Raw genomic sequence first — 26,139 nt, 5'->3', positions numbered from 1 at the left:
AGATGTGAGTTCTCAGCTACTGCTCCAGGGTCATGCCTGCCTGTCTGCAGCCATGCTTCCCACCATGGTGGTCATGTCTTCTATCCCTCTAAAACTGTAGCCCCCGATAAACTCTTTCTTTTATAAATTGTATTGGTATGGTGTTTTATCACAGCAATATAGAAAAGTAACTAAGACACCATCCCTTTGACATCCCACTGGAAAACCAGAGATAATTCCTTCTTGAGAGAGACGCGAGATTCATGCAGCATCAGTGGATGCTGAGGTGCTTACATAGTTATTTGTGTATGTGGAAAACAAAACCCAGCAACAGGGTACCCAAAACTCAAGCCAAAGTGAAAACAATCTTAGAGTATGGTGTTTAATCCAGTAACTGACACCTGGAACTTCAGTCAGTTGTGGAGTGTTCAGAACCACGTTGTAAATATGCTGAAACAGGTAGCTGCATTAAATACTTTTGCAAACACACTATCACACAAGGTGAGTGGCAGGCCTACTTGAAGACAGCTGGGGGAAGAAAACATCATAACTTACACATGACCTTCATAAGGACAGCTTTGTCATGAACAAAAGAATACTATGTCTTTATTACAAAGAATCAAAGGAAGGCCTGTTTATTAATCCTGACTGCACAAATACAGAATCCAGGACTGGGGAGATGCCAACCACATTAATTTCCTGCTAAGGATCACCGCTGAAGGACACAATGGCACACCAGACGAGCGTTTAGTGGTGTCACCTAAAGAATGCAGACCCTGGAAAGACACTGAAGAGAAGCTGGGGCCACAGGGGTGCCCAAGGAGTCAGGCCCTCTTAGCAAGTGCCCAATCTACCACTTGACTTACATGTGGGGATTTTGAAACGAGTACCCTTGGGGATTTAAAAGTCAATCCCGTCACCTCCATGCATCTACGGCCATAGAGCATCCATGGGGGAAAAGAAAGCTCAGGTAGGCATAATAGGATTACTGCTCTTCAGCTTGAGGGGCAACCCTGCTGTTCCTGCTTCTCGACTTCGGCTGCAAACAGCACAGTGGCTCCCAGATGCTTGTCTAAAGCGAAAGGAGTGACTGGACCACCTCACCTCCTCAGTGTGGATTGAGCTGCAGGTGGGGGCCCAGCCTCAAAAGGAGCGATTCACAAGTATCAAGTCAGCTCTAAAATCTGACTGGTTCAATATTGGAGTTAGGGGAGCAGATCTCCGGGGTGTTTAGGGATATTTACATAGTGGCAATATGAAATCTTTATTGCTTCATTCAGATGTCTTTTTAAAAATTCAGAATTTTAAAATTTATTTAAATTACTCAATTTAATATATTAAATTATTTAGATTTAAATACTGACTGTAGAATTTATAGATCTCATTACAGTAAAAATAATTACATTTCATCTAGAATTTCAAACATGGTGAACTGTCAGATCTTCAAGGAAATGTACTCAAACCCTGCCAGTGTTGAGCCGTTCCAATCAGTCTTAGGGCCTGTGTGGGAAGAGGTAAGGATGGAGACATCCAGGCTGTCTTTGAAACACACTCTATTTGTTTAATGTCCTACACCAGGGGCCTACCTGGGTTCTCCCCCCCCAGCTTTGCTGTGCCCCCTTCCTGATTTCCTAAACCTGCCTTCCCTCGTCTGCTCTTCAGTGTGCTCTGCCACCAAGATCTGCTCTGTTCACTCTCCCTGGGGAAAGGCCCCAGCTCCCATGTGTAGCATCTAACTCATCTCCAGACGGCATCCTCTTCTGACCTCAGGTGGCTCCCTGGACCAACATCCATGTCCAGTTCTTCTTTAGCATCCACTGAGGCTCTTAAACCCTGGTCTTGATGTACTGTTCTAGATTCACCTGTCATCGTTGGCTGTCAAGCTTTCGCGATCGTCGTGTTCTCTGCCCCAGCCATCGGCACACCACACTTCATGTCCACAAGACTTCTGGCAGCTCCCTTTGCCCGGGATGCTTCTTTCTGCCTCAGGTCTCCTCGCTTGAGCTCAGGAGCCTTTGTCTTGCCAAGGCTGGATTGTTGTGGTAATTTAGAACACTCTTTGAGGGGTGCTGTTTGCTTAACTGTTCCTACTCTAGACTCTTCTCAAGAGAAGCAGTATCAAAAAGGCATTGTGTACTAGACTAGACGCAGAAACTGGAGTTGAGGTCTAACCTATGAACTTTCTATCTCCCCAATAGCCTATGGCTTATTTCTGCATCTGTAAGATGGCTGTAAAGGTCATGTGACTGAAGGCACATGAAACACTGCATATATGGAATATATCACAAAGGCAGGAGGCATTATTATAAGGCAAGTTTTCATCACGGCTCATAGGATGGAGTTCTTGAAATTCACGATGGATTTAGAGGCAATACCCACAGAGCCATGGAGCAGTTCTCGTTCTATGGCCTGAGGGAAATGGGGATTTATGCTCTGTGATCTTCCTTCCCACCGAATAACACAAGGTGCCCACTGCACACTTCAGTTTGATTTACACTATGACAAATAGTAGCAGCTGTCTTCCTTATCTGGGGTTTTGCTCTCTGTAATTTCACATGCCTGCAGTCAGCTGACGTCAAACACTATCAGATGGAAAATTCCAGAAGTAAACAATTTACAAATTCCAAATAACTCCTAGTAAATTATTCTGATTGCTTTACCTTTACTTTATTATTTCTAACTTATATACTAGATCCTATCATATATATATATATATATATATATATATATATATATATGATGGATGATACCCCCCTCCTCTCTCTCTCTCTCTCTCTCTCTCTCTCTCTCTCTAACACACACACACACACACACAGAGTTGGGTACCATCTACAACTTCAAGTATGCATGGAGCATCTTAGGACATATCCTCCATGGGCAAAAGGAGGTATTTTAATTCTCAGGAAAGGGAGAAAATTAGATGGAAACAATTGATCCTTTTCCACAAACGATAGAAAAAATGTATATCCAGAGAGTTATGACATGCAGCCAGTTACTCTGCATCAAAGGGAGTGTGGGGGAGGGATGTGAATGAAGGTGACCAGGTAAACAGCACGTGTTGAACAAGGAGCTTTTTTGGCCAGGGTTTCATCTGTGTTATGAACGGCCTAGTGAGAAACAAGCAGGTGTGACCACCATACCCCAGAGTGAGCTTTACCAGAAGTTTCCAGAATTCTTGGAGAGTGGGAAGCAGACAGAAATGGACAGGGTAAGACTGGGAAGCTCTGGAGCCTGACACCCATGTAGACACTGCCATGGGAGATAAGCAGCGGTACAGATGAAAGCCTTACAGGAACTTGTATGAGGTGGGTCTCAGTAGTTCAACAACTGCCCTCTACCCAGATTGACTGGACTCCAGCCCATTCCTGGCCTTCACCTACTACACTGAGCAGAAGACAATGGCAGAGTTTTTTATGGGAAGAAAACCTATTCTCTGAGATGATGTCCAAAGAGGATTCTCAGGGTGGCTGATAGAGCCTGGGAGAGGTAGACAGAGCTCATGGTTTTAGAGACACACAGTTGAGAAAGGGTCAGTGGTTGTCCCAGGAAGGGTATGACATGGCCTCAGGCTGGAGAAACTCTCTGTATTTGGTAATAAAAGGGAAGTAGAGGTGTGACCTCTCTGACCCCATATACCTCTCATAAAGCACAGTGTAGTTACTCTGCCAAGACAGGATAAGATGGTCTTTCAGAATTCCTGCTTATGAAAATGGTCTGTCAGATACTCTAGGCCTATAGCCAATTTGAATGCACCAACAATGCTGAGAAACATTAGGTGACTGTCCAGGCTGCCAGCTGTCTTGGTCTACTCTTGCAAGATTTCCCGAAAGTTGCTTGCATCCATCTTCCATTTCTCAGGTACCATGTTCCTTCTCAGGTCTTTGATAGGATTGAAGACTAGCAGTTATAGTTACAACTTAGTATATATAATATCTTAGATAGAACATATTAAGTATTAGATTCAGGTTCTTTAGGATAGGACACCTTTTGGAATGATCTTTATAATATGCCATTTACCTATGCTCTATACTTCTCTGGATTTTAGTATGCGTTTCTTGCTTGATATTGTTTGCATTGGTTGTAGTTCCATCTTATCTAGGTCATTATCCCTCATTATTCCTGGACAATATTTGATAACCATTCCTTTGTATATAGTCTTGTACTAGTTTAGAACCTTCTTAGTTAAACAAAAAGGGGGAGATGTAGTGGGTAGCTATTCCAGCTTGGATCTGGAAGTTCCAACCCCCATTGAGACTCTGGCAACTGTCACGCCTATGAGGCGGGGCCAAGGGAGACATCTGGAGACCCGAGACCTGGATGGGGAAGCGGTCTCTGTGTTCCTGGACCCTGGATGGTGGAGGTTGACTGAGCAGAGCTCCAGAGAACACCGCTGGACTGCAATACACCTTCCCCAGACCCCCGCAACCTATCTATTCCTTCATTTGTAAGTCACCCACTAAATAAATCTTCCTTTTAACTACGTGGAGTGGCCTTTATAATTTCTCCAATAGCACAGCCTGCTGGGAAGAAGCCTAAAAAAAGATCCATCTTACTCTTTCAGGAGATGCTCTCTGGGGTACCACTGGAATATAGACACCCATGTGGCAGCCTGCTCCGGCCTTGGTCATCTATCTTAGCAACCAACTCATGGAAATAACATCTTCTGCAGGGACTGACCAGCTACTGTGGTGAAACATGTGGGGGCCCTTGAAACCAAATCGAACAATGTCTATGCACAGGCTAGCTTTCAAATGAATGGAAAAAAAAAAAAAAATCATTATAGCAACAACAACAACCAAAAAATTCTGTGGTCTGAAGTGTTTAATGAAATGACCGGCAGGTCGCTGCCATTTGGCAACAGACCTAGCCTCCCAGGAGCTTTTTGGTCCTGTTTACAGCAGGTGCTGTAATGAGGTAAGAGAAGTCAGCACTGTAGGGTGTGAAGAGACTTTTCAAAAAGGAGTCTTCACAATTCACCAAGTGATAAAAACATTCAGAAGAGATTTGCCCAGAGCCAAGACCCTGTCCCTCTGGGGCCTCAACATGTCATTAGGATTGACAGTTGAGGTAAATACTAGGGAGAAGGCCAGATGGAGCTAAAATCAGTCTAGTCAATCTGTGCCCGGCTAAGCAAATCAAAATGCAAGTCCCTCTCCTAGCCTGAGTGTACCTCAGTGTTGACCATAGGAATAAGAACAACGTACTTGGCTGCTCTCAAGGCCACCAGCTCAGGGCTGCTGTGCCATCTAGTGCCTTTGGGAAGGTTCGTCTCTCCACTCTTGCTGTCAGATGGAGGTCCTCCCCTTGATCTGCCCCAAGCCCTCAAAGAGCGCCCGAGAACATCTAAAACTGAACCTTCCCTACCACAACCACTGAACAAAGTCATATGTTTAAAAGCGGGTCTCTCGTAGCAACCAGTGGCATTAGGCATCTTTCATGCTTTGGTCTTTATGGGGGTGATGGGGGGGAAATGGAGAAGCGATCCTACAAATCAGCCCCCAGCCTGTTCAAACGGTAATGAAAGGGTCCCAAGGACTGAAGGCAATTTGGCTTTCAAGAGGAAAAGGAAACGGGGGTGAGAGGGGGGAGGAGATAACTCCCATGGACCTTCAGAAGAGGAACCTACAAGGCTGGGGAAGTGAATTGACTCTCTGGATGCTCTGAGTGGCAGCTGGTGAATGTACCTGGTCTTTACTTGTCCTTCTCCAGATGTCACAGGGAGAGATGTTAGGCATCCCTGCTTCTTTACAAACCTGCGTGGTGCCACATTGATGTGGATTTGCTGGATCCCGCTGTGGAAAGGCCTAGTTTCTGCAAGGGCTGCATTCTGGCAGCAATGTCTAGTTACAGACAAGATAATAAACGGGGATGGAGGGAGAAGCAGTTTATACATTAAAGGATGGGAGGGCTCAGGTGATATTGGACGCTGCTGGTAAATACCGTTTTATCAAGGAATTTATCAAGGTCAGAGACAGAGTTCCTTAGCTATTGGGATGTGGATAAAATGAGGGATTCACCCATCTACCAAGTGGTGTGTAGGCATGACTGGAAGTAAAATATGCAGTCGAGAAAGTGAACAGATTCCAGTAGACCTGCCATCTGGTAGACCCTGATTTGTGTGGACACCACTAAGAGAAGTCAACATTATAAATATAAGCACAAGTCATGTTTAAGCTTCTAAAATTGCAATAAAGTGCTTTGTTTACCTCTGGAGGAATGTTTATTCCTGATGAGGACTTTAGCACATGATCCAGCTGACACTCTACTTTTAAGTCATGTTTTAACTTCCCATCACTTTTGGGTGCTCTTGAGACTGTGTATAAATCTTACTCCCCTTAAAAGGAGGTGTGGCAGGTGTCTGTGTCCTTGTCTAGAGAAAGTTTGTTGCTGTTGTTTGTTTGCTTGTTTGCTTTCCACCCCCCAGTTCCCTTCTTCATACATGTCAGAGGCATTCCCTGTGACTAGCAGTGAAGTGGCCTGCCCGGCTGCCACCCTCTCCCCTTCACCACAGAGCCGTTTGCTAGATGAGCATTGCTACTTTCCGTTCTAACTGTAAAGCTATGCAGAGGGGCTTCATGCTTCTCTAGGAGGTGAGAAATAAATACAAGCGACCAGTCAACAGCAAAAGCTTTCTGTTTGTAAGAAAGGGCGCCATCCCATAAGACCTGGGGCCCCAGTCCCATAGGTCAGAGACTCTACACCCCGAGTGCTTTTAGGACAAGGTGTTTGGTTGAGCTCAGGAACACAATATGCCTAATATTCTTCCAGCAAACATGTCTTACAAGGACACTCTGCTGTTTAAAAAAGAAAGCATTATTTATTTTTAAGTGTGTATGTGCACCATGTGCATGTCCGGTGCCCAGTGCCCAAGAAACCCAGAAGAGGGTGTCAGACCCTCTGGAACTGGAGTTACAGGCCATTGAGAGTTACCAGGAAGGGGTGAGAACTAAACTCCAGTCCTCCATCAGAGCAGTAAGTCCCCTGAACCACCGAGGCACCTCTCCACCCTAACATTGCACTTTGTAGGAAGTACAACTTCTGGTATTTTCCTGTGAAATACCCAAGTAGTAAGTGGAGGAGGACAAACCAATTAGGATGGAGCCAGACGGCAAAGCTCACCCTCTGCTCTTGGGTGCAATAGAAAACACAAACTTTCAGAGATGTTGTAGGGATACATTGTTAGCTTCACTTTTTTCTCAGTAAACTGTCAGTTCTTGTCAGGAACAGTTGAATTATCCCATCCTCTTCCTCCTCCTCCTCTGCCATTTCATCATAATTAATTAACTCTACTAGAAAGGAGAAACCTGAAGCAATGTTGTAGGAAGGAAAGAATAAACAAGAAAAGCACATGACATCCATTCAGCTCAATTTCTTCTTATGAACACAGAAAGTTATAATTAGCCATGTAGAGTTTATAGAAGTATTCAATGCTTCAAAGAGGCGAAGGATGTGAGGTCACCATGTAAACTACACAGTGCTATTCAAATATGAGTCACTAAGCCTTGTGTGTGGTTCTGGAAGAGTAAGGTGGCTCCTCACAGCTGTGGTTTCTCTTCTTACCTAAGTTTTCTAGCACCTCTTCTAGACAGCTGTGAAGACAAGTCAATTAATAATCCCAAGCCAGGGACCAGTTTTGGCAAATAAAATGATGCATGGGAGCCAGGCATCATTGTGTACCCTTTTAGTCCCAGCACTCCAGAGACAGAGGCAGGCAGGTATCTATAAGTTTGAAGCCATCCTGGCTTACAAAATGAAATTCTGCCTCAAAAAAAGATGCATGAAACATATACAGTTGTAAGAAAGCATTGTTTATCTGAAATCTAAATTTAGTTGGGCCTCCTATATTTAATCATGAAACATTGATCATAAAGCATTTCATTTCTGTGGAATCAGTTTTGATAATGTTACACCCACATAACCATGTGGACTCTGCCATTGGCAGCATAGAGTGGAGCTCAGTGCATGAGATGCACACAAGAGAATTATAGGCTCCAGAAGCATATAAGGAAAGAATAATCTTCATTATTATAATAACTCTATGACTCTCTCAAAGTAGACCACTCTATCTATAGTAGACGGTACACTTCTGTTCTATTCTACATGTTCTATTCTACTTATTGAATGTGTTATGCTCCTATTTCAGATTCATAGAGGAATGATTTAATGAGATGAGGTAATCTTATGATAACTACCTTAAAATCTGATTTCCATGACATATTTCTTCACCAATGCTCAAAACATAACTTACAAAGCCATTCTGAGTCCCTTTAGGACCATGGCGGGTGGAACACATCTCCAGTTAGACATTGGATCAAATTCATAGCCCACCATGATCTGGATAACTAACAGGCAACTTTGCCTATGGTCCTGTTTCCTAATCTATAAGGTGGGAAGTATGTTAACTACCTCAGAGTTGCTTGAGAGAACTGAATTAAAGAAGTGTTTAGCCCAGCACCTAGCACACATGTACTTAATTAATGCTGCCTATCATTAAATACAATTGCATCTGTGCTTCCATTTACAAGCCCTTGGAAAGCAGGGAGAGGGTTAGCAGGCATTATTAGATTCTTTGAGATTTGTACCCAAAAGATGTTGGATGCATTAATGGCAAATGTGTGAGAATAGAATCCTGGCTCTCATGCTCCATATTACTGACAAGTTATTTAGCAGGCTCTTGTATTGCATGCATGTATTTCAAATGGTATCATTAAATTCTCCAAAAACCGTTAATTTTATTCTCATACAAACATCTAGCTGTTCTCAGACTTGGCCTCTCTAGTCCATTCTCTATAGTCATCAGTGAATTTAACTTCAGAAAAGTCAATATACTGCAAAACTGACCACTCACATCTTCCTTTCATGCTCTTCCACGGTGCCCTGAGATGGCTGTAAATTCCTTCTAATGTCAAAAGCTGGCACAGCTGGCTTCCCTTTATCTGACTGGCTCAACTCTGCTCCTAGTTTGGACACTCCTTAAGTGTCAGGCAGCTCTTAATTTTCCCAGCCTATTTCTGGCCTATTGCTCTGCTTTTTCCCCTATGTGGCTGGAAGCTCCTCCTCTGTTCTGAGAGGAAGAGCACCGAGGCAATAATAGCCTTTCTTGCTCCTAAGAAGCATAGAATCAACCCATGTGCAAAAATCACAAAATGATGCATGCAGTGATATTCAGAGGTCAGATAGCACATTCCACACTTTAAAAACCCAGCCCTAAAGACCCTCATACCATTAACTGTAGAAAAGAAGAAGGAGGAGGAGGAGTGTTGCTATGATTGATTGATAAATGAAATGCTGATTGGCCAGTAGCCAGGCAGGAAGGATAGTGTAGGCGGGACAAGGAGGAGGAAAATTCTGGGAGGTGGAAGGCTGAGGCAGAGAGACTCTGACAGCCGCTGCCATGAGGAGCAGGATGTAAAGTACTGGTAAGCCACGAGTCATGTGGCAAGGTATAGATTTATAGAAATGGGTTAATTTAAGATATAAGAACTAGTTAGCAAGAAGCCTGAGCCACACGGCCATACAATTTTTTAAATAATATAAGCATCTGTGTGTTTATTTGGGTCCGAGCAGCTGTGGGATTGGTGGGTGAGAGATTTGTTCTGACCGTGGGCCAGGAAGGACCAGGAGATAATCCCAGCTACAGAGGAGAAGGGGGAGGGGGAGGGAGAGGGAGAGGGAGAAGAAGAAGGAGAAGAAGAGGGAGAAGAAGGAGAAGAAGAAGAAGAAGAAGAAGAAGAAGAAGAAGAAGAAGAAGAAGAAGAAGAAGAAGAAGAAGAAGAAGCAGCTGCTGCCTGAAAATCACCAGAGAGCTAACTCCCAAAAAATATTAATAGTAATTTCATATCTGGGAGATAAGAATGCAGGTACTATACATTCTTTTGAAACTTCTAGTAGTTTCTAAATTTTCTACACAAATAGATGGGCTTGAACAACAGGAAGTGATTAAAAACTTGAGTTCATCTTCCTAGGAACTCTAAAGCATAAGCATGTAGCTACAGTACTGCTGCCCTGGACCCCAGTTCAGTTCCCAGTACCACATCAGGCAACCCACAGAAAATCCAATACCCTCTTCTGGCCTCTGCGGGCACCTGAAACACTCTCTCTCTCTCTCTCTCTCTCTCTCTCTCTCTCTCTCTCTCTCTCTCTCTCTCTCTAGTGGGCTTTTTTGGGTATGCAGACGTGAACAGAACATGGCACACTGCTTTTATAGGGGGGGATGTAATTCTAAACTCCAGAAATGACCCACTTAGTGGAATCCCTTGTGCAGGGAAATCTCTAAGCTTTCAATGAGGACACAGCAACCTTCGCAGTAAGAACAGAGGCAGTGTGCCAAGCACTGAAGGGCACACGGTGGGCAGGGCCCACAGTGCAGTCCTGTTTCATAGCTTCAGCTCCTCTACCCATGCTTCCTCCTTCCTCTGAGCGTCCTGTGAAGATGGACTGATAGATGGTGAACGTTCTCCTGGAGAGTACCTCCTCCCCAGAAGTGAGAACCACTAATGACTTTTGGCTAGAGAATTTGAGATCTACAGAGTAAAGGTACCTTCCTAAAATACCAGGATTTCAAACTTCACATCCTCAAAAACAGTCTGAACAAATGAAGATCCAGTTCAGACAAATGGGGACGGAGAGATGGCTCAGTGGTTAAGAGGGCTTCCTGCTGTTCAAGAAGCCCTCAGTTCAGTTTCCAGTACCCACCCATCAGGCAACCCACAGGGAATCCAATACCCTCTTCTGGCCTCTGCAGGCACCTGAACACACATACACATGCCTAATAATAATAATAATAATAATAATAATAATAATAATAATAATAGTATTTTAAAAGACACATTTTCTAATTAAGAAAAAATACACAGGCCCTTGAGTTCCCTCTAACAAATGTATAGAGCATTCAGTTTGTAGAGCTGTTGGTCATTAGAGCCATCAATGGGCAGGGATGGACAGCCCATGCCTCTTCCTAGTGCTCATTTCCTTTCTAGATTCAGATGCCTAAAACCTTTCACTGATCACATAAAATAAGTGAATTTAAGTTTATGAGTTTCAGGCCCATTTGGAAGACTCCAGAACTTGCTAACAATTTTTGGTATGATGATCTAATTTTCCTGTGCTGTGTCACCCCCTCTTTCCAGGCCCATGGACTTTTCTTTTTCAACCACTTATGCTTCTAGGATTTAGGAAGTTTCAGAATTGCAGATCTAGAATGAGATTTGAGAAATACAATCTTCCTTTCCCTCCTGCTCTAGGCAGGCCTCCGAGAGACCACTGTAAAGAGTGGGGCAGGATGCCTCACTCTTCGTGGAGGGAGCTGGAAGGCTTGATGACAGGAGAATCCTGTGTCTGGGAAGCCTCTTTGTTTCCAGGTGGCTTTGCCTTTTGCCATATTGTACTTACCTGGGCGCCTCTGTATCTTTGGGTCCATGGCTTCCTATCCAAAGTGCCTGCTTAAGTGTACCCAAGTGCCCACTTCTGCGTATGAGCATCCCTGCTCTATCCATGTGTGTAGAGTAACCTCCTGCATTCAGACTCATAAACAAAGCAAAGTCAAAACAACAAGCTCGGAGAGTTCATTTGTATTTGATGGCCCTGTCTCAACGCTACAACAACAGCACCATCAACCTGTCACCAGACGGTAGCATTTGCCCCCAAATGCCATCCAGGTCCACACCTGCGCAACCGCGATGGGCATTGTGAGTCACTCTGTCTGCCACCACATAAAAAGCTAATTTCACATTCAGAATGTATGTGTTTTTTTTTCTTTCAATACCAATAGCAACAAGAGTGTGCCAAAAAATTCCCCCTGAAGCTCTATTCTGTTTTTTAAACTGGAGAACATTCTTTCATAGTTTGACAGTTAAAATGCCGCAGTTAATGTAATAAACAGAGAATTTTTCTAAGTAGCCTGTCAAAACAAGTGACACTTTTTTTTTTTAAGCTAGCGAGTCTCAGCCTCGGAACAATGGGAAGTACCTTTCAAAGCAACATCTTCATTATACAATCAAATTCTCGGAGTAATCTTCTCATCAAAGAATATTGTGTTATTTCTTTCCCAGTAATTATCAGAGTTCTGCAACCTCTCTGGCAGTGGGGACTATTATAAATGCAGCTGTGCTGAGTTCAAACACTGGGGGTCCGGGCCCCGCTGACATAGAGCCATGGCTCTGCATTTCTTAATGACTCGGCAGTTTGGGTCCTAAGGAGCCAACCTCCCCAGGACCCATGGACGTGGCCTCAGTCTCCAAGAGGAAAGCGCTTCGTCAGCCCCTTCAAGGACAGACATGGTGCTGGGTGGTGCCAGCAACTATTGACCAAATCTTTCTCTTCTGCCCTCTTAAATAGAATCAAGTGGTACCTCCAAAGATTACTAGATGATTGAAAAAACTAACTAACTAAAAAACAGGGGAATTGGGGGGAGTGTGTGTGTGTACGTGCGTGTGTGCCTGTGTGTGTGTGTGTGTGTGTGTGTGTGTGTGTGTGTGTGCGTGGAGAACTTGAGTGTCTATCTCACAAAATTCTTTATTTTTCACTTTCCCATCCCTTAGAGCTGTCATTCAAAAAGGAAGAAAAAACATAAGCCAAAAGGAGCATTGCCAGTCCAATTCTAATCAATTCTAATGTTTGCCAAATTAAAAAAACAAAACAAAATTGGGAAGATGGGAAGAAAATCCCCAAATGATACATCTTGGAATATGAGTAGATCGGCTTCTTATTTATTTGTTTGTTTGTTTGTTTGTTTGTTTATTTATTTATTTATTTATTTATTTATTTATTGAGACAGGCTCTCCATATATAATCCAAACTGGTCTGAAAGTTGCTCTGTTGCCCAAGATCGTCTCAAGCTCCAAATCTTCCTGCCTCAACCTCTCGAGCGCTCAGATGCCAGGCTTAAGCTACACCACCAAGTGAAAATCTGCCATTCAATAGCCAGAGGTCAGCTGTAGCCAAGCTTGGGAAATGAATTTTCTCTGAAGACTTGGGTTCCTAGGGTTCTTGCAATCCATTGCTATGTGGAAGAGAATGGAAGCAGCACCGTCTCTCTTTGGGGGTGCTGGGAGTGAACCCATAGCTTCAGTCACACATGGTAGATAAGTTCTTAGCCCCCAACCCAGAGGATCCTATTTCTAGGGATAACTCATGAAACCCAGCCGTAAAATCTGGAGCACACAGCACATACTCCATAAATGTCTGTCCCATTTGAATATAATTTGGAAGCTCTTCTCTCATTGAATTACAAACTCCTCAGATGAACAACTTACTCTTCTTACATTTTAATCCACTTGGTAAGGGTTGAAAATATTAGTGGATTCAATGGAAGGAATTGCTGAGGGAGGATTGGCAGGGGCTCTGAAATTACTCCTCACTCACTCACTCACTCACTCACTCACTCACTCACTCACTCACTCGAAAATGTTTATTGATGGCTTCCTTGCTGGGGGCTGTGGTGGTTTGAAAGCAAACCATAGGTAGTGACCTATCAGGGGTATGGCTTTGTTGGAGTAGGTGTGGCCTTGTTAGAGGAAGTGTGTCACTGTGGGGGTGGACTTTGAGGTCTTCTATGCTCAAGCTATGCCCAGTGACACAGTGCACTTCCTGTTGCCTGTGGATCAGCTACTTCTCCAGAACCAAGTCTGGCTGCATGCTGCCATGTCCCACCATGATGATAATGGACTAGACCTCTGAAACTGTAAGCCACCCCAATTGAATGTTTTCCTTTATCAGAACTGCTGTGGTCATGGTGTCTCTTCACAGCAATAGAAACAATGGAAGACAGGGACATAGGCTGACCATTTCACTCTAGGGAGCCTCCCTCTCCACAGCACAGAATGCTAACACACACCACCTTGTCCACTATAGGATGTATACAGCCCTGATTGAATCAACGCCCATGGCTCTTAAGAGTTGTCTTCTGCTCACACAGAGCTCCTGAAAGAAGGACCACCCTCATGTTCCTGCTTCTCAGCTCCACAGCATTCAGAACAAGAGGGTGGTCAATAAGTGCGGCGCATAATAAGGGGTTAGTGAAGAAAACTGGTGTGGTGTGATTGCCTTTCAGAGACTCCCAGTGGTTAGCTGCTTCTCAGCCGCTGCGAGCTGTTCACAGGGCAGGCATGGCAGGGTTCCTTGGCATGGATGCCTTCAGTACACCCTGGTCTTCACCTCTGCGCACTGGATGCCAACAGCCTGGGTGTCCACCCCTATCCTGACAACTGGAACATCCCCACACATGTCCAGATGCCTTAGGGTCTGTCTCAGCCTGACTCAGAACCACAGAACGATGGTGGCTTGAATGAACATGACAGCAAGGAGAACAGCGGAAAGGGGACGGATCCAGGAAATGATGAAGAAGGACAGATGATGGACGAGTGGTCAAGAGGAAGGGAGACAGTCTGACAGGAGAGAAAAACATGGTTTCTGATGGCCTCATTCATTTGACTTTTCCACAGCCCTGGGGAATTCTTGTGCCCTCAGCCACCCTCCCCATGATCCTTCAGGGCAGACAGAGCATAAATTGGCTGGGCAGGTTCCTTGGACCCTGCTCCTGCTTAGGTCAGCGAAACTCTGGCTTTTCTATTTGATATTTTGGATTCTTCTATTAAATTTCTGTTTGAAGAGAAAGTATTGAGGCTGAAAGAGCTGAAAACCATGGTTCTAGAGTTAAGGATGGCAGTACCAGCTGGGATGAGGGAAAGGCCTTTGAAATGCTCTGCGTGGGAGATTCAGCCCCAAGAGAGAGTTTGGACAAAGGGGACACGGTGTGACAAAAATGGCCTGCGTTGAAAAGCCCATGCTGCCTGGGGTACGGGCCAGTGAAAGGGAAGGCATCCTGGGGGGAGGTGATAAAGCTGCACTCAGGGGCCATTGTGAACTGGTCCAAGGGGCAGATGCTGGGGAAGTCGGTCCGAGGGACAACTCTCTCTTGGAAAGTGCCCAGTGGACAGAGCAGACGTAAAGCTGAATGTTCTCGCAGAGACCTGGTAACAAAGGGAGGTTGGCCGAGCCAGTGGCTCAGGGTTGCCATCCATAGCTGCCTGGCACTGGTTGGTACGATGGAAGGAGGTTTCACTTCCAGCATGAAAATATAAGCGTGTTGCGGGGGTGGGGGGGGGCTTCCAAACCCAGTGCCAAGCCACCTCAACTGCAAAGGTCCTCCTGAGGACTGAGAAAGGCCGGGAGCGGCCCGGTTAGTAGAATGCCTGGAATCTAACAGGAGCGTGACACTTTTTATTTTCTTCTTCTTTGCCCTAATTAAATCTCTCAAGGTTGTGATTGCCAGCTTGTGGTCAGCCGTGGCAGACAAGGGGGTTTCCAGCTGCCTCACTGACTGAATGGAGGCCTTGAAGTGGTTACCAAAAGAATGAATGAATGAATGAACGAATGAATGTGACACAGGCACAGGAGCTTTGCTTCTGGGGACATTTGCCCTCTAGCACTATGAAGAAAGGGGTTGCCTTAGCCTGGCATAGAAACAGAACAGTTTCTGCTTGCCCTTGGCCAAAGGTCATTGATATGGGCACCCCAGTTTGATATCCTGAGCTACCTGCTAAATATCTATAGTTTAAACTCAAGTGAGTGGAAAGTGGAGTTTTGGGGGTCAAAGTTTAAAATAGAACAGAGACAAACACCCCTGCAGTATCACCCCTTTGTCATCCCCCCTCTGACTAGAGGGAAGGAGAGGACGTTTGCCACCAGCCTCGCGCCCCTCTCCAGATGTGGCTGCAGCAGCCTGGGACAGCTGGATGAGGCGCTAGTTCTCACTCACGGTTTGCGCAGGATCATCCTCATGTGGGCATCAGGGCCCATCTGGGACAGCAGCAGCATGGTGTCCTGGAGTTCCTCATCACACTCCTTCTTCTCTTCCTCAGTAGGCAAAGGGCCATCCTCATGCTCGTCATCCAGAAATCGATAAAATAAATATTTGTCTTGGAAATGGCGTTCCTGGTCCACTGCGGGAAACATAGAGGCAAGGGTCAGCCGGGCCTTGAAGCTCTGCCCCACAGCTCTCTGCCAGAAGCACAGGGCCGGAGTCCTGCAAGACAGCCATGCATTCGCACAGCACAGAGCCTGAGCCCTTCCAACTCCACCTCACTCAGGCGGGGCGGCTAGAAGCCACACCATCCCATCTGCAGTCATTCGAGCCTCAGCCTCCTGGACCCACCCAGTTTTGCCTCCCCAGGCCTCCTCTGAACACCTGCCAGCTTTTATGGAGTAAGCACACAACGCCTTAGTGGCACTTTCTACAGTGTGGGGCCCGTGTCCCAAACTGCCGGAGAAGGCTTGCAGAGTGGTTCTGGGAGAATGGTCTTCCAAGAGGCATTCCTTTGGGAGGTCAGGCCTTGGCTAGCTATCTGCACCCGTTAGACACACGTCTCTCCCCACTTGGAGAAAAAAAAAGGTTCCAAGAGCACCAAGGTATGAACAGAGCAACCCGATCAAGCTTCTGGGCCATAGACTCCACGAAGGAATCTGTGGTCATCTGCTTCCAGTTTCGGTTTCCAGAAAGCTACTTCCTCCCTTTCTTTTGGCAAAGCCGGGGACTCAAATCCAGGAGCTCACACATGCTGACCACGCGATCAACAAGATTTAGGTCCTGTTAGAAAGAGAGGGTGAACTGGGCTGGAAGCCCTCATCTAAATGTCTGGAAGTCATTTAGTCCCTTCATAGCATGGATCGTCAAGATGTTCCAAAGACGAAGAACAGTGGTGGACCCTTGCAGATCCCCAAAACAGGGACCATGGTGGTGATGGCAGCAACATCCGGGCACTTACTGCCAAACAAGATGCTCAGAATCCATCCCAGACCTGCAAAGTTGGAATTTGCTTCCAACAAAAGACCCCAGTGATTGGCATGCACATTTCAAGTCTGAGAAACTCCAGCAAAATTATTTTTTTTTCCCACGTTCCCAGGTGCTGGCGAATGAAAGGGGTGATTTGAATATTTTCATGTTTAGAAAAGTCATCTGAAACAAGTGGTGTGAGCAGTTCAGCCTCAGTCACACACCAGCCCTGAAGAGCTCTTCTGTTCGGCGAGAGCTGCTGCAGTTACTAGAGACTGCAATTGCAGAGCACCGCTCTGATTTTAAATATGGTCATCCCGCGGGTATACAAATTGGCTCTCCCAGACAGTGGCGCGGTTAAAAGGCAGCTTCTGCATTCATTACTTACCTCCATGTCATCAGCCCGGCTACACATCTCACTGCTCTTTCATTCTGTCCCTGCCTCAGGACCGCCATGCCACGCTTGGAGGATAATCACACTATCAATGAACCATGAATGCAAACTAATAAACATAATTGGAGCTGATGCACTCTGGTTGCAATTTCATTTCCCTTCCCTTCGTTCTCGGAAGTTAGGAAGGTACAGTGGTGGAACATGGCAATCAATAGCACCCGCTCGCTGCATCTGTATTGCTAAATGAAGATGCTAGCTTGGTCGTTCCTTAAGGAGGTCATAATTCTTTCTCGTCCATTTGGGTATTCAGCAATAGCTTACCCAGGGAAATGCACTCTGCATGTCTTGAGAGTTTTCCAGAGCCTGTGGATCATCTTACCGTGGTTGAGGACACCATCTTCCAGCAAGACTTGCCACATGCCAACAGCTTGGGTCCGGGAGTGAACACAGGACGTTTGCTGTATCATCCAGTCTACCAGCTCTGTCCCAACACAGCATTGTCTAAAGGAGATGAGGAGACACAGAGGACGGAAAGGTCACCCCTTTGCAGAGAGAGTGGGAGGCAGTCTTTGAGGGGAGAACCTTCCGAAAAGCGTGGCCCCATGAGAGGTGTCAAGGCAAAAAAGTGCTATCGGGTATATAGCCCGAGGTTCTTGTACCAGCTAAGCAGGGTCGTGTAAATAAAAGAACACTAGAACCCAGAGCACCAAGCTGCTCAAAGGGCTGGAGAGGGAAAGCATTACCCTTCCTTCTAAGTCTATCACTGTGAGCTGGTCCGGGAAGACCTCAGTGTGAGGAGTGTTGGGAGAAATAAGCAATTAGCACTGTAAATCTCTCCGAAAAGGTTCAGTGTAATGAGCATTAGCACGTCTACAGAACCTGTCATCTAACACCAACAGATGCTCACTGTATATTCACATGTTAGTCCCAAAGCTGTCCCCTGCAGCGAGCCGGTCTGGGTAAACAAACTATGGTTAGGAAATACACAATTATACACTTACATATTAGGAAACTCTGAGTGAGGTGAGAAAATTGGGCAGGTGTTCCTTGTGTGTGTGTACAAGGGAGAAACTGGAGTCTTGCAGTCCTAGGGACAGATCTCCAGGGACAGTGGAATAGGGCAGGGAGGCCCAGAGCAGATGGCTGTGTGCAGCTGGGCCTGACTCATTGGTTGCCTCCCTTTGCATGCCTCTGGGGATGAGCAGAGACTGGGCCAAACCTGAAGAACTCTAGCACAAACTGAAGTAGATTCCTTGTCCTGGGCCACTTTGGGAAAAACCTTGAAGTGAGAGAAGTTACGGGGTAAAACAGCAGATTTGCTACTCATTAGCTCTGTGACTGGCCATCTCTCTGGTTCTGTTGCTTTCTCTGGGAAATAAAGAACGCACAAGTGCTGGCCTTGGAGACCTTCTCCAGTTCCAATATTCTAGAATCTCTGAAATCTTATCAGAGTTCCTGGGATGTGCCGACCCTGACCCAGAGAGGACCGTTGTGAAGGCCAGCCTCGCTCATCATCACAGCTTCAAAGGGTGAAGAGACATCTACATCTTCACTCTGAATTAACCAAACAGCTCTGAGCTAAATATACAAAATAAATGAGCATTTCTCGTATAATTTGGTAGTTTATGAGTGGAAAAGTTCTTATAAGAGTATAGAAATCAATTTTAATTTGGCTTTTTATTCAATGACTGCTCTTAAAGTTAAAAAAAATAAAAGCACAAAGAAGAAAAATGACTCAGAACATCGAGTTTCTAGGAAAGACACAGGGACCTCGGAGCCAGAATACATAAGAGAGGCACACAGCAGAGTCCCTGGGCATCCCTGCCACTGAACGACACCTGCACTCCAGAACTGACCGTCAACCACCCTAGCATAGTATTGGGGTGACACTGAACCTGGAGGGGCCTCCACACTCTGACACCGAGGCAATCACATAATGGGACGAAGAGCAGGAGGGAGGGGGCGGAGCTTGCTAGTGCAGATCTGGGGCAAGAACTCAAAGGGCTGCAGAAGAAGAAACCATGTCTGTGACTTCCAGGGGAGTCCACTGGTCATCACCAACAGATCATTAATTTGTGTCATAGGGTGTGGAGCAGACATAACACCTCCATGTCAGGGGTTTAAGTCTCAGCAGGATGGCACAGGGAAGAGATCAGTTTCTGACGTCCAGTTTCCAGTACTTGTCACGGAACATGACATAGTTAATGGAATTTTCCCAACACGAGTCAATAGTTGGGGGAGCATACTTAAGGGAAAAAAAATAATTGAAACATTCAAAGAAAAAGATCTTTTCAGCCACGTGAGATTTTAAGGTTTACTTAAAGCTAAAGAGTCAAAGCGCTAAAAGGATGGAACTCTGGGGGTGTGTCATACGCGTGGTTTAGTTTTGTTTGGCTTTGTTTTAAATCTTGACTTTCCTTAGAACTATAAGGGTGTGCATGAGCCATAGATTCCAGACAGATTAACTTCCAGAGCTGCAGAACAAGACTTACAGATGTCATTGACTTACAGACTCTGAAAATAGTCAGCTAGTGAAAACATGGCCCTGGGGAGCTGGCTCAAAGAGTAAGGACGTCTGCCGCACAAGTGTGAGGACTTGAGTGTGAATTCCCAGTGAAAAAAGTTAAGTTTGGCCAGGACATGCCTGTCACTCCAGAGCTGGGACAGGAAGGGACAGGAGACTCCCGGGGGCTTGCTGGTTGCCAGCCTAGCTCCAGGTTTAGTGAGAGACCCTGCCTCAAAGGAATAAGATGGACAGCGACAGAGCAGGCCACCCAATGTCCTCCTCCAGCTTCAGCAAGTGCAGCCTCCCCCTACACCCCGGGTTAAGTATCTTACTAAAATAAAACTTTACTAGAAAACAAACCCCATAAAAGACTTTGAATATTATGTTCACTTCTGAATCCTCAGAGCTTGTAACACTATGACTTAAAAAAAAAAAAGTCACTGAATTTGGAGATCAACCATCCTCTGTTTAAATCTTGCGACTCACTAGACCTGACTTAGTGAAGGGAAGCTGTTTGACCTCTTTGCCCTGGGTCAATTTTGTCAACTGAGACATGAACGCATACCTAGATAGCCCTTTCTAGCAGGGAAATGGTAGAGAGAAGCTGAGATGACATGTGGGAAGTGGCCTGGAGCGGAAGTTAGCACTGTGTAAATGCTCGCTGAACTTAGCGGATCCACTGAAAAGGGAAGTCTCTCCTCTCTGTGAATGCCTGCACACATTAGCCTGGAATGCTGAGGTTAAATCAAGTTTAGGAGGGAACCCGGGGTGGGGGGCCTACAAACGGAGGCTATTTGTCCCACTTTCATAAACCATGAATCAGAAGGGCCAAGCCGTTAGAACGAGCAAACATACCTGTACGTCTTCAGGTGGTATTTTCTGTCTCTTATCATGTGGGGAGCTCGAGAGAGAATGGCAATTCGTAAAATCTTTCCAGCTCTGAGGATCTTCTCTGAAGGGACCTGGGTTTTAATCAGATGGGAGGAGGAGAGGGAAGAGGAGAGTTTAGGGAAGGGAAATAGACCCAATGATTCTTAGACCACTTTCTAATCAGAGTCCGGAGAGAAAAACACAACTCACTCATACATATTTACATTGCTCACTCCTGTGACATGTCACTGTTTTATGTCGAGGACTGAGACATGCTGCATATTTATTGACTCTAGGAAGTGGCTGTGAGGGGCCTTGACATGAAGCTCTGACACAGGAACCACCTCCAGTGGTACTTAAGAAGCGAGCGTGGATGGCTCATCAACCCACCTACATCCCATTACCTTGGTAATGGTGTTAGCAGGACGGAGAGGAGCGAGAGGTTCAATGAGAGGTGTCTGAAAAATAAAATGTTAAGGCAAAAGAAAATTAAACAAAAAATTCAGTAACGAAAATTATGGGTTGGGGATAATAAGAAACACCAATTTTTATGAAACTCAAAATAGAATTTAAAAAAAAGAAAGAGAGATAAAAGCTGCCTAAGGAACTTGAATGCACGGGCATTCAAAGGGCAAAATTGGACCATTCAGTTTGCCAACATTTAAATATAAATTGTTTTAAAAAATGAAAAAAAAAAGGGACAAAAAAGAACCAAACAGGAATGATTCAATGTCTGTAGCTTTAATGAGAAGGGAAAAGGCAGCTGGTCGAAGCATAGCGATCGTCAGAGCGGGGATGGAAGCAGAGAAGGTAAACAATCGGAGGTCACAGCGACCTGCCCCGGGCGGTGGATAAAGTATTGATTTGGGAATGAGCTGTTCCCTGTTCTCCCGAGTAGGGAAGACGCTTCCTCAGTAGCGCTTTTTTGTTTGTTTGTCGTTATTTTCACAGGTAGCTTCCTGCACTCCAGCTCCTAAAACCCAAGGGAGGCAGCTGGTGCGCTTCTCTTTTCTGAGAAAACTGTGCAGTCGTCAAGAGTCTGTACCAGTCAGAAGAGCTCCGGGACCTAGATGGCGTTCTTCATACAAAACACATTCTGTGGATGGATCTATGGAGGAGTTCTGTTTCTACAAAACGGAACCCCCTAACCTCATTATCTCACATATCTGGCAATGACCTTTCCAACTGCGTCCGGTCAAAGGTGGTGGAAAAGCCGTGGATACAATGCTGTGTGCGACACTTTCGAAGAGCATGATTTTATTTTTTATTTCACTTCTTCGGAGCTTTACTAGGCTGGGGCTCCTTACCAAAGATTCCCCCAAAGATGCACACATCTTTATCCCCCGCAGCCTGTACGTACCGCGTTGCATGACAAAGAATAATATGGGTGTGGCTAAGGTTAAGGGCAACATGTGGGGACCAGCCAGCCTCGTGTTCTTGGGGGTTGTGGTATAAGATGTAAGAATGGAAGGCAGAATGTCAGCAAACAAACAAACAAACAAACAAACAAACAAAAAAGAGCCCCGTGAACCTCCAAAAGCAGCAGGATGCTGCTGAGGCTCCCTCCATCTCATCCCAGAGGCTCACACTGGAGGTCTGGACTACAGCACGCAGGGCTCAGTGATTTGATTATCTGGTCTACCCAGTGAGTGTCGATTTGTAATGGCAGCCCCCAAACCCTGGCACAGAGATTATAACACTTTATATCAACACACCCCCCCTGCCTTTTGCAAATAGGAGTTAATTACAGTGAAAATACATTGGTGAGTTCGTCCCTTCTCCTTTAAAATCCGTAACAATGGAGGGAGATGAACGTCAGCATTAGTTTTAAGAAACACTTTAAACCTCAATGCAAATATGCACACTTAAACATTATATTTGCCCGTTATCAATGACAAATTTCAGGCAGGTTGGTGCTTTTAATATTATAATAGAGTTAAAGAGGGAGATGAGTGCTAAACTTTAAAAACCAGCATAGGCGAGACAGATTTGTTTAGAATGGCTGTGACTCCTTGAACTCACCCATTTCAACATTTTCTTCACGTGACAGGCATCCAGCAGACCCCACCCACTGAAATGGACAGTGTGTGGGCAGCACACCGCTTAGAACAAGCATAGATCAGAGGATGTCAATGTGGTCCCATTCAAAATGGCATGCCCTGAGAGCTCCTACGTTCTTTACGTAGACCTGCTGATGGGCAAGGGGCTGTGAGACCATGGAACTCCTGTACTTAAGCCAGAGCATTGGCCAGCCAGGGAAACGGGGCTATCATACATCAGGTCCCTGGAAACACACAGCTAAAGCTGGCTGTGAACTTTCCACTTCTGGACTCCACTTTCAACTCCAGTGATCCTGTCCCTTCTATACACAGGTGGCTTCATACATCTCTGAGGCTTCCTGGTTACAAATCTAACTGTAAAAGCTTCTGGTTACTCTAGAAAATGATGCTAGAAACCCGTACCTTCTCCCTGTTCTGGAGAAGCATGCTCCATCTAGAGCAGATGGAGGTGGGGTTTCTTTTCCGGACCGCCCCCCTACGAAAAGCTGGTGTTTCTTTTCAGTTTGTCCTTGAGAAGCTGGCTAAGCTGGAGCTCAAGAGGAGGCCCAGACTGAGGATGGCTGATAAATGCTTTTTCTTCTTGTTCTTGATGAGCTGAATGAAACTATTCCAAGACTATATGTATTTTTAGTTGCATCTACTATATTATAACAAAATACTAACAAGTGGTATCTAGCTTAGCTTATTTCATTCAATGACTTTTTTTTTTTTATTCCTTGGAACCTTGAAAAGGAAGTATTACCAAAGCAAGGTGATGCATCAAGTTTCAGCCAACACTTTCCCTTTGATGTGTGACTTCTGAAGGCGTAGATGTCTACAAGGTTCTTTCAGCTAGACAATCCCAGCACCAGCTCCAGGGCCAGGAATCTGTTTCATCTGCTGAAAAGCAATGTTCTCAAACCTTCTCCACCTCAGAGATGTTAGGTTTGGGTCAACACCATGAATGGGTGCTCTAAGGAGGGGCTGCTCCTTTCTTTAAAGCCCGTGAGGGACCTATGCAGGGAAAGTGTTCTCCTCAGAGAACAGGACTTTGACTTTGAAGGGAGTACTACATTCACTCAGGAGGACTGAGAAAGGGCCAGTGCCTGGCGGTGAATGTTGATAGAGACAGACTTGAGACAGGCAGGCAGGGTCCCTGGGAAACCATCTCTGGCCAAGACCTGGTCGGGGACACCATGTGACCAGTGTGACTACAATGCTTTTGGGTCTCTCTGCTGATTTCCAATTTGTTTTCCCTCATCCTTCAAGTAAGTTTCCCCTTGGCTGTGTTATAGAGAAATAAGGCAGATAATTGTATTTTGTGAATAGTTAGGAAGGACAGACATATGGTTATTCTCATGAAGCATTCAAGTAAGAAAATCTGACCTAGAGGCAGGTTTGATGTGTCTACCCCACTCCTTTATCCACGCTAGCTCCTGGTTTCACCGTTATTTTCTTTTTCACTGAGAAAACGAAGGCCAGAGACATGTAAGGACTTGCCTGAGCTCGTCCTGCTACTCTCTGGAAGTGCTGAGATTTCAATCTACTTCTAGATTACTCTAGTGTCTGCATCATAGGTCCGGTTACCACCACCACATCCCCCACGACCACCACATCCCCCACAACCACCACAGCTACCACAGCCTCCACCAAAGAGCCATTCCCTCAGGGGTAAAATAAATGTGCTGGAGAAAGGGAGTCACAGAAGTCCACCCAGGAGGCTAGAAACGGCTTGGAAACCTCATCAGAGATGGATTTCTCTGCTGGGAAATAGTTTTACAGGTGGAGGACTACGGGGACGGTGCCAGATCCACCCAGCCAGTTCCCATGGTGGCAGAAGAACGCCTTGGGAAGAGTGCCGAGGAAGAAGGAAACATCGCCAGAACTTGATCCAGGGGTCCTGGAAGATCCTGGAACTTGGAGGACCTCAAGAACCCCTTGAGGCACAGCCACTGCTACTGATGCCACCAGGCTATCCTCAGCCCAGAGGAAGGCAAGATCCGCTGGTGCCCATTCTCCCTCTGGCCGGGAACTAGAGAAATGAGGGAACCATTTCCTTACGTCAATGGTTAGGTTCCCCGGGGGAGGGGGAGAGAGCAACAGAGAGATGTCAGTGAGAACCAAAGCAAGACCAGCTGAGGGACAGGCAGCCAGGAACCCCAGCCTCTGTCAGAGCACGGCAAGGACAAAGAAGAGACCTCGAGGGCCAGCCCTACAAGGTGCTCACAGCAGCCAGACTTGGGCAGAGCCTCAGCAAGCAGTACCCCAGCTCTCCTACCCGCTTGCTGGCCTATATCCTCCAGGCACATTTCCCGTTGGGTACAGAAGAGGAAGGCAGACGGGAAGCCAGTATGGCGCAGGGAATCCATTAATGATGGCTTGGTTTGGGGCCAAGAGCTGGCCTCCGCTTTGACCTGTAGCTAGAATGCACACGTCGCAAGGAGCCGGCTGGACGAGGGATGGGCCCTCTCTGATTAGACTGCGTACATTTCAACACATTCTCATGTGTTGATGGAAATTCCTGTGGGCACGAAAGAGTCCAAGCCAGGCTGTGAGCATGTGATCCTCAAAGGCAGGCAGGAAGGACAGATAAGGGCAGAAGCCTCCAGCATTTTCTTGGCTGTCTCCCCTGAAGGCTTCCCTCAGGATTAACTATAATTGGTTTTTGTTTGTTTTAGGGAAGGGCCTTCTCTTTCAGCTGCTTTTTTATTATGTTTCTATTACCAGTGAAAGGGGAAAAACAGAGAGGAAAAAAATATTCCTTTTGGCATCTGAGCCAATTCAGAAATACTAATCAGGTGATGAAAAATAGGAATTTAGCTTCCATTACAAGGTGCACAATAACCCCCAAGTAGATATAATGAGGTCGATGAGGCCTTGTAATAGGCCTCACGAAAAATCATATTCAGACGCCTTTGAAAACAGGGTGATTCTTTTAGTCAAGTATTTGCTCACAGAAGGCTTTTGCAAGGCACAACATCTTAAGCCAAGAGACAAGAATAACAAGCTAGAATGAGGGTGCGGAGCTTTCAGAGCCGACGCTGGCAATCCAGGGCAGTAAAAAGTCACGGCAGTCACATCCAACAGGATCCAGAGATTTAATGAAGGCCTATGGTGTGCAGAGCAGTGTGAAAGGCTAAACTGGGGATTCGGAGGGAGAAAAGTGCCCGATTTAAATGAGCTCTTGAGCTTTCTACCGGTTCACCAGTCAGCAAGTCCATCTGAGTCCACAAATAAATGCTACTACAGCCAGCGCCATGGCTTTCAAATCCCATCACTTTTCCTATTTCTGGTGAGCAAGAGCAAAGAACATTCAATCGCTTGGAGAAATGCTTTCTTAGTGAAAATGCTATAAAATGTTAATGCCTCCTGTTTTGATGTTTTGAAATAATGCAGCTAAGCCTGTGAAGTGTTTGCCTCATTCCCATCATTAAAACAATGTCACCATTCTGGTGCTGGACAGATGAAATCCAATTCAGGACTGAGACGCATAGGCAGATTCCATGGCTCTGAAATAACTAAACTTTCCCATTGGTGAACTCATGGGAACACCATCTCTAGGCTCCTCTGGCTTCTGTCT

General features: G+C 45.7%; 1 protein-coding gene across 7 annotated transcripts in view; it reads right to left on the bottom strand.

The window, feature by feature from the left end:
* The window catches only part of Rapgef4 (Rap guanine nucleotide exchange factor 4), a 284,557-nt gene that overhangs the window by 65,226 nt on the left and 193,192 nt on the right, over positions 1-26,139 (bottom strand). For 4 of the 7 annotated variants that reach the window (XM_028885722.2, XM_028885724.2, XM_037204872.1 and 1 more), the window contains 4 exons: positions 20,925-20,978; positions 20,506-20,612; positions 17,524-17,645; positions 15,737-15,920 (listed from right to left, as the gene is read on the bottom strand). In XM_028885722.2, the coding sequence (XP_028741555.1) occupies positions 15,737-15,920; positions 17,524-17,645; positions 20,506-20,612; positions 20,925-20,978 (467 nt within the window). Of the gene's footprint in view, positions 1-15,736; positions 15,921-17,523; positions 17,646-20,505; positions 20,613-20,924; positions 20,979-22,542; positions 23,266-26,139 lie in introns of those variants that run through there. The other 3 variants (XM_028885723.2, XM_028885726.2, XM_037204874.1) reach the window with 2 other exon arrangements.

This window comes from Peromyscus leucopus, chromosome 4, assembly GCF_004664715.2.
Source record: "Peromyscus leucopus breed LL Stock chromosome 4, UCI_PerLeu_2.1, whole genome shotgun sequence".
NCBI classification, from domain to species: domain Eukaryota; kingdom Metazoa; phylum Chordata; class Mammalia; order Rodentia; family Cricetidae; genus Peromyscus; species Peromyscus leucopus.
The sequence above is the reverse complement of the archived record's forward strand: the minus strand, read 5'-3'. Positions and strand labels throughout refer to the sequence as shown.